Raw genomic sequence first — 9,553 nt, 5'->3', positions numbered from 1 at the left:
ATCTTTTTCTTTTAAACTATAAAGCCGTGCTGCTGCAAACAACCAGAAGGAAATGTGCGGGGTTAAATCAGGATCCGCTTCAAGTGAACGAAAAAACAGATTGAACATATAAAAGTCAAGGTCACTGAAAATAAATATTTTAAATTTGATTTTTTTTTTATTTTGAAAAAAAAATAAAAAAAACTTGAAAATTTGAACACTGTATTTTAAATAAAAATAAAAAACTGAAAACTATATGTGTAAAATTACCAATTGAAAAATAATATATTCATTAGTAACTGCTGCTGTTTTGAATTTTCAACTATTTTTGATTTGCTTTTCTGAATCTCCACTTTCAGTCCTCAGGTTCCAGTTTTAATTCTGATTTTCAAGTTTTTGCTGCCGAGCTGATCCTGATTTCACATGGGGGCGGGGCTTTGAGCCCATTGGTTAAAGTCTGGTGACAGAGGTCATGGTGACATCATTTCCGTTCCTAACCCATGTCCGTTTTTGCGCCATGTTTGAGTTGTCCCTCCTCTGATGTAGCTAGTTCCAACGTGCTAGGATGGCGGACGGACAGCAGCTGTTACTAATGAATATATTATTATTTCATTGGTAATTTTACTTTTTTTTATTCAAGTTTTCAGGTTTTCTTTTTTTCAAATTTACAATATATTGTTCAAATTTTCAAGTTTTATTTCAAGTTTTCTTTTTTTCAAATATCTTTCTTTCAAGTTTTCTTTTTTTTCAAATATCTTTCTTTTAAGTTTTCCTTTTTCCAAATTTACAAAGTATATTTTTCAAATTTTCAATCTGTTTTTTCGTTCACTTTAAGCTGATCCTGATTTGACCTCATACAAATCCGGATTTTCTGTACCCATGCCTAAAAGACAAGCAAATCAAAGAATACAGTTTTAATTTAAGTGCTGATTTAATCTATGAGATAAAGTGGGTGCCGTCGTGTGAACAAAAAAAAGGACAAATGTCATTAAATGTGTAAATGTATCAGAGGAAGATGAAAAGCTCCTGGATGTGAGTGTCTTTGTAGATGTCAGCACTTGTGCTGCAGAGTAACTGAGACGGGTTGAGCCAGTCCTTTTTTCTCCCCAGGTTGACCTGACCTGATTTGCATTTGAAAATAAAGCAATGAAAGTGAAGCAAATGGAGCGCACGTCGTCTATCAAGATTAAACAACAGAGGAAACAATGCTTCTCCATTATTAATCAGGCGGGCCAGAGCCGATCGTCTTTTCTGCTTCTGATAGACAGCAACATTCAAAGGTTTGTTTCTTATCATCGACTGTATAAGAAAGATCAAATGAAACAAGCTGGGGGTGTTGGGGGTTTGTGACAGAGGAGGTTTGTCTTGAGGCCGTCCAGTTAAATGATTTAATGTGTTGTGTGATTCAATTCCAAACAATTTGTTGCATTGAGTCGGTTTCCCTATGAAGTTTACCACTAAGTCTTTGTTGTAGATCTAACTCTGAATCATAAATAACCAACAAGTTCCTGCAATGATCAATCTTTGATGAATTAATCATCAGGAAGTGAGCAGACTCTCATAAACTTCTTTATCTCTCTGCAGGTTTGTGTTCACACGACTCCAAAGGAAATGGTACCAGAACAGAAAATCATTTCCACATTAATCTGAAAGTGAAAATGCAATTATTTCTAAGATGTTTTGAGATAGTTTTACATTATAAAATTCAAAGACATCTCCGTGTCCACAGATATCAAATAATCAATTCCACAGCTGGATGGTAATAAAAAAAAGTAGGAACATTTCCATAAATAACAGATAAACTGATCATCTTTTGATCCAATTTAATTAAGACTATGTTGTTTTTAGGCAAAATTAAAAAAATAGTGAGAAACAGAAAAACAATAGTGTGAATGCATTGAATGCATTCACACAATAAAATAAAAAAAAATGTTTCATTTTCCAGGACATAGTTTCTGCAGAGCAGCAGTCAGTCGTTAGAAATTGGTCTCTGAATAGTGACTGTTGAACCCCGCCCCCCTCCCCCTCACCATTCCAGAGAGGAGCAGGGAGCTTGTGGCCACCCACTGTATTTACAGAGTCGTTTTGTTGTGCACAAAACTTTATTGAAATTCTGGAAATGTACCAAAAAAATCAACACAATTTTGCAACTACACTGTTTCCATTAAATCATAATTATATGAACAAACACAAACCCACTCACACGATAAGTCTGTCAGGAGCCAGCGTTATGTCTCCTGAACATACTACATCTCCCAGCTGCCCCAGCGCAGACTCCCCAGATGCCATTCAACTGACTAATCAGACAATCACCCACCTGTTTCTTAAGCACTACACACAGCCTTGCTCTGTGCGAAGTATTGTTTGTGACACCCTGTCTGCATTACTGAGCATTTCTATCCGGACTTGATTTTCTGTTTCTAACCCTGCTTATTATCTGATTGCCTGCCCTGACCCTCGCCTGGACTCTGACATCTAGTCAGACTCTGACATCTAGTCTCTTCTTGGATGCTCCCATGCTCGTGATTGACCTCTGCCTGTCTGACTCTGATAGCTGTGCTTAGTTCCTGTCTGAACTAATAAACCTGCTGCACATGGAACCAACTGTCTGCATGTTTGTGACAAATTCATTGAAAAACTTGATGACGGAAGTGAACTTTGATTCAAATTTCTGCCACGACACTAGTGCTGATCATCATCAATGTCTGTGTATTTATTTATTTATTATTCATTTACTATGAATGAATGAAATGCTGAGAGTTGATACATTTTCAGACAGACAACAATAATAATATATTATGGGTTTTTTGTTGTCATAGTTGAATAAAAAAACTCCTTTTTTCAAACAAGTTCATTATTTTAAGTTCAGTCAAATGGAGACTCTTGAATGAATGACTAATGTTACACAGAATGAATGTATCTGTTGCTTTTATAATATAATCCAAACGAATAAACTAACTAAAAACAACTTCTAAAAGAATCACAGTTTATGCTTAGCTTTTAAGTAATCATAAAAGTCTATATTGGCTGAGCAGAAGTTTGAATGATCTTTCTGGCTGAATGTTTTCTGGTGTTTTAGTTCTTTAAGAGCAAAATGTTTCTGAAGATTTGAAGACTTTAATCAACTTGCTCCATGAATCTCAGCAAGCAGCAAACTCCCACACACAAATCAAAACTCCAGCTTTGTGTTTTTATTTGCCGTGCTGCCACGTCTCTTGCCCTTAAAGTTAAGCCATTATTTATTTAAACAAGAAATATAAAGTGTTGCTTTTTTATAGTCAGCAATACTTTAAACCCAATAGGTCATTGCGACATGCGATATGTTATGACAAGTAGAGAAAACTCCCCCGGGCAGAGACGTATGCAGGTGGTTTCTAAACAGGTAGACGGATCCATTGGTAAAATTAGATCAGATGAGAAGAAGATTGACATGAAAACAGAAGGAAGGCGAAAAGCTGACGTGAAACCACTCACAAGTCAAAGCGAAGGTTCTGCTTCTCCTCGAAAAAGTAGTCCAAGATGTACTTCCTGACGAAGTCTGGGTTCAGGGTGTTGTCTATCACTTCTGTTCGTCCAAACTGCACAGAAAAAGAGACAAACTGAAGTCAGAAGAGGAAGAAAAACAAAGTTTGAAATACCAATCTAAAGTCTCTCTCCAACTATATATTTTTTCCGTTGTAAAATTGTTCTCTTTTAATTATGATTATGCCGTTTTTAGCTAAAAATCAAAAAGCCTGTGTCATTTTTTAATACATATTCTCTGCAGAGCAGCAGAATTTCCTCAGAAATTCTCATTCCCCCACTAGCTCACAGTCCCTCACTAAGATAGCATTAGTATTGCAAAAAAGATAAATAAATAAAACAGCAAGCCAAAATGGAAGTTATGCAGTTGTACGCAGTTTGAGCCATATGGCAGCTCATTCAAGGAAAATTAAGATGTTAATGCAACAGAATTGAAGCAGAGGAGGGCCCATTGTAGTTTCTGTGTCACAAACATGAGCTTTTTCAAACCAATGGTTTTCATGGTTTTCATCTGCTCCTGATCCAAAGGGATTTGAATGAAGAAATATTCGGAAATGCAGTTTAAATTTTAAATTCTTTTACGTTCTCCATTAAAAAACAAACAAAAAAAAGCTACAAGAACATTTTAAAAACACCAAAAACTTTTAACGGCACAATGTCTAATCGTAAACTTCTTTACAAGAAAAGAGAACCAGGAAAAACGGATAGAAACGACCCCTAAGTGAGTGGGACCAGGTGGAAGAAAATATGGTGGCTAAAAATTAGGGGTGTAAAGGATCAGAAAACTCACAGAACGTTTCCTAATTTAGCCTCAACATGAGGCAAAACATATTTTTTTATAGTCGGAAATAAAATAAGTGATTATTAAAAAATGTCTATTTATTTAATTACATTTAAAAAAGAGCTAAGCATGACCCAATAAAATAAGTACATAAAAATAAATCACATCAGAACAGGTTTTTAATAAATTGGAGGCTTAAAAAGGAAGGTCTTTAACTTCTCAAACGAGCAAAGCAGCAGAATTTGAACCCTACTTTTTATTTTTCATTCTATCCTTAGGCTCTGAATAACAGGTTCCAAGACACAGTATTTTTAATGAAGGTGTACCTGATTAACTGCTTACATGGTGTTGTGGGGAGGAAGCCAAGAGTATTTGCTGGTTTCTTGATCCTCACCCCTCTCTCACATTAATTACAGCAGGAAAACCCACTCATCAACCCCACAGAGGGAACCAGATAAAATAGGAGATGAGAAAACTGTGTGGGCAGAGAAACACCTAAAGATATACCGCACAGGCAGGCAGGAAACCAGGCCAAGTCTCAAACTGGTTCAGGGGTAGATGAGAGGAAAAAAGGTGGTTTGGACAGGCACGGTGTGGGTGAATGGGAGTTAGAGAGGAGTGGAAGGAGAAGCGAGTGTGAAAAGCTGTAATTAAAGTTTCCCAATTAGAGGAATTCTCACACTAAACTGCAAATGCAGGGAAATATTCCAGAAAATATGTTGGCAGGAATCCAGACATGTCCAAACTATGAAAAACATTTCATAAATCATTTTATGCTTTATAGATTCAAGCTAATTAAAGCAAAGAAAGACGATTTCTGCAACCAAATGGACAAAAATGCTTCGGGGTATCTTAATTTGTTAGTTTTTTTTTTTTTTTACCACATTACACAGAAACAAGATAAAAAACAAATCACAGACACAGCCTCTGTTTTTTCACAGGAATCGTTCTATCAAAACGCCTGCAAGGAAAGTTTAGTTCAGGATGCTGCAGATGTTTTTTACTAATTATGATAATAAGCTATCTTCACAATTCTGATAAATCTGATATAAACAAAATAGTGTAGTCAGAAAAATAAATGTATCGATTAAATGCCCAAATCCGACAGTATTTAGTCGGGTTGTAGGGGAGAATCAATTTGGCAATATATTGCGATATTTCATTTATCGATTAAAAATGCTGACAAGACGATAATTTTTATGAACATAGTTCAGCGTCTTACTTATGTTTTCCAAAAAAAACACCCGGCCGCTAGTTGAAAGCAGAGCACACTGAGCCTCTTTGAGCAGCTCTACACTGTGACCAAAACAACAAGATCTCACGAGATTAAAAAATAAATAAATCAAAAAATTTCAGGAGATCCAGCTTGTGTTAAATGCTCCGTAAGCCTCGTCGTTTTTGTTGTTATAAGTCATGTACTACTTTTATTCGGATGGGTATCGAACCCAAACTCAGGACTTAATGTTGTGATCACTAAATAAAATGAATTTTACCATTTTATTACAATGAAAGATGTATTAATAGTCAGGTAGAGTTTTTTTCCTAAGTCATACTAAAATTTCTGGTACAGACTTGAGATATATCATGATACGCATCGTATTGTGAGACACGTATCAGGATACGTATCGTAAGGCTCTTGTCAATACACACCTCTAATATTTACACACCATTTCTCTAAATGTGAAAAACAAAAACAGACTTAAAACCTATAACTTGTCTTATATACAGAATAACACAAAGTCTCTTCTAGTTTTGCTGAACTTTGTAACCCTCCCGGTGGTTTATTTGGGAGAAATTGATGTACAGTTTGTTTTTCACTGTTCATGTACGTCTTACATTCTGAATAAAGTTAAAGAAAAAAGATGCTGCAGATGGATGCATCAGTGGGAGGTTTGCTTAACAGTCTGGAGCCACTGATGTCTAATCATTGGTTACAGATGTTTTCTTCCTAAATAAACCTACTTTATTTTTAACCTTTAATGAAATGACACGCGGACTAGCAAAAGCCTTTTTAAACAGAAAAGAAAGAAGGGTATTTTTGGTGTTGTAGTAAAAAGTTGAAATAAAAAGGATTACAACTCTAATGAAATTCTAGTTTTTGGGGTTTTTACCAAGTTCTTGATTGGTGGGTGGTAGGGAGGGGGGCGGTGTTGTTCCGCTCCAACGGTTCTGCCCACAAGTCAGAGGCTAATTTTTAACGGACAATTGCTGCTCTGCAGAAGTTATGTCCTAGAAATAACAGGTTTTCAACACCATTAACAACACAAACACTGGGAACACTTTTGTAGTGGGTCAAAAGCTGATTGGAGTGGGTCATAATGGATCACATCCTTGCTAACTGGTCCTCCTGACTCATCAGGGATTTTTTTGTTTTGTTTGCAAAAACATCTTTTGTTTGTATTGCAGTCAGGAAGAAACTAAAGATTCAGCCTCGCTGCAATAAATTTAAGTATATGTCTCCTCAGGAAAAGACTGAAAACTGGGAAAACTGAAAATAAATTGCGTTTATGTATTTTCTCAACAACCGTTTATTTCAATTATATTTTTATTTCAGTTTCCTCTTTAAATTCAGAGATCAGAGCATGAGGGACCAGTACATTAGAAATATTTGCAGATTAATTATAAACTCTAAATTAACTTTGAATAAAGTTTTCTCTAGAGCTCACTAACTGATTATCTGCATGTTACAAATGAGAAGGAGAAGGGTAATGACACTGGAACTGCTCAGAGAGCCAGAGGTAGTGATGAGGCTGTGAGCACATGTTAGTAAGAAGACAAGTGAAGGCAAAGAGGAGCTCTGTAATGTGATTTCCCCACTGGTTAGAAAGTACTGTTCTGCAGAGTTCATTGGATGCTGCGGGCCTGCAGGAGTTGGCTAATGAAAATCTGCAATGAACTTCTAACATCTACTCACACATTTATGTATGCATATATATACACATATACACACACACACACATATATATATATGTATATATATATATATACATATATATCCCTTCCGCTCTCTTTGGGGTCCAGATGACTCCAACCACATATTGATGTGTGATTCCTTCCATGACAAATGTGGACAAAAGTGGACAGGATTTTATGTCTGACATGGACATTAGTGAAAGTCAAAAATCAATGGTGACCCTACTTTTAATGTAAACAAGCTAAGGAGAGCGGAAGGTTAACACACATTTTATATATATATATATATATATATATACATATAATATACATAATATACACATATATATACACATTACATATTATAGATATATATATATATATATATATATATATATATATATATATATATATAAATATATATATTAGGGTTGTCAGATTTGTCGCGTTAGTTACGCGTTAATTTGACATGTGCATGACGCAGAGAATTTTTTTTGACGCATTAATTGCGGATTTTCTCATACGTGCCTTTCCACACCGCGTGCAGGCGTCCCTCATCGCCCTCCAACTCACCGGCTGCTCTCTCTAGATCACGGGCGGGTCTCCAACCACCGAGCTGCTAGCTAGAACCGGCCCGGCGCCAGGACGCGGAGAGCTCCTGCCCCCTAACCCGGCTCCGGTTCGCGTCCAGTACCACGTCTGGTGGTACCGGCTCGCGTCCGGCGCCGCATCCCGAGGGCTGCGGACCCCCGAGGTTCCGAACAGCAAGCGCACCGGGGGACGTTTTAAATGTTCTGGAGGTTTAAGCGTGATCCAGCCCCAGCATAGCGGTCTGTCTGCCGGCATATTCATGGCGTGAGCTCCGCTGGACACGTCGTTACGCGGCGGCAGTAACAGACTATCAAACTATCCACAGAGTATCCCGCTTTTCTCAGTCTTTTATGCTTTAAAAAACAAAAGTTATTGGAAATGATACATCTCTATTTCATTTTTTACTGCAGTTCAGCAGAGGAGGAAAAGATTTGGTCCTGACAAAAAATGAACATGAAAGTGTTATGGAAAATTTTATTTTTGATGTTTTTTATTTTATTTTACTGAACGTTGAATGAAGTTTTGAATTTAAAATGCCCTTCACTTGCACTTGGGCTTTTGTTAGGCATTTTATGTTACAGCCTTTTATTCTTAAGAAAGTTTATCTCAATATAATGTTACAAAATAAAGTATTTCTGATGAAAACTATTAATTTTGTCATTCTTGTTTTCATAATTAATGTAGAACTCCTAAATTCCACGAAGCACACATTTTTTCTTAAAAAAAGGCCACATGTAAATTGGCAATTAATCGCAAGTTAACTATGGAAATGCGATTAATCGCGATTAAAAAATGTAATCACCTGAGAGCTCTAATATATATATATATATGCACAGGGTCTCCAGAAGTTGCTCTTATGGTAAATCGAAGTTTTCAGGCGACAGATAAAGCAACAGAGTGAGAGTGTCTTAAGAAGACTCTGTGAGTGAAAACAAGCATTCATGAATGTTCTGGAGAGCAATACCAGGATGTGAGGATAATCCTATACTGTCTTTGTTGTTTTTCTCGCCCAAACCAGACCAGCATTTCATTATCTTCCTCCCTGGGGCACACACAAACCTAGGCTGGGGATTTGTGCCCTCCAAATGTCTTGTTGTTCTATGGCCAACAAGCGTTTTTCCTCCCTTGCAGCATGCTCGCTCCCCAGTACCATGTGTTGATATAATGAGCTTGGTGGCGTCTCATGTTTTCACAGACAGAGGTAAATGACACCACTGTGAATTAGTCTACTAGCTCAACTTTTTCTTTTTTTGAGCTTAGTACTGCAATAAAAACCACTGGGGTGTGTTTACAAGTAGACAAAGATAAGCCCTCAGAAACACAAACGCCATCGAACAACTCTCCAGGAGTGGTGGAGTTAGGAGTATTTTGAGGGGTGTTGGACTCTAAATAGATGAGTTTTTAATGTTCATTCCTTTTTAATGATGGAGTGGCAGGATGCGAGCTGGCTGCGGCTTTCATTTTGGGGAAACTCTCAGCAACTGGTATTATTAAAAAGTATATCCTTAAGTTCACTTTAAAGTCTTAGAAAAACAAAAAAGGAGCAGCAAACAGTCAGTAGACATGAACAAGTACACTTGATAGAACGAATGCAAATGATTTGGAATTTGTTCAATATTGGTGATACACAATAGTAATATTCAAACAGTTGTTAGACAAAATATTTGTTTGTTCATTGATATAACAGTCAAAACAATGTTGATTTCACAGGATTCTGTTTTTCAGGACAGCTGGACTTTAAAGGCGGATCTAGAAGACATATTTCTGGTTCTACTTCAGTTCTGCTAA

General features: G+C 36.7%; 1 protein-coding gene across 2 annotated transcripts in view; it reads right to left on the bottom strand.

The window, feature by feature from the left end:
- Positions 1 to 9,553, bottom strand: part of LOC112139875 (copine-5) — a 77,714-nt gene that overhangs the window by 5,791 nt on the left and 62,370 nt on the right. For both annotated transcript variants that reach the window (XM_024262713.2, XM_024262715.2), the window contains exon 5: positions 3,454 to 3,557. In XM_024262713.2, the coding sequence (XP_024118481.1) occupies positions 3,454 to 3,557 (104 nt within the window). The remainder of the gene's footprint in view (positions 1 to 3,453; positions 3,558 to 9,553) is intronic.

Source organism: Oryzias melastigma, linkage group LG5 (genome assembly GCF_002922805.2).
Source record: "Oryzias melastigma strain HK-1 linkage group LG5, ASM292280v2, whole genome shotgun sequence".
In the NCBI taxonomy this organism is placed as follows: Eukaryota; Metazoa; Chordata; class Actinopteri; order Beloniformes; family Adrianichthyidae; genus Oryzias; species Oryzias melastigma.
This window is presented reverse-complemented; position numbering and strand designations above follow the sequence as displayed.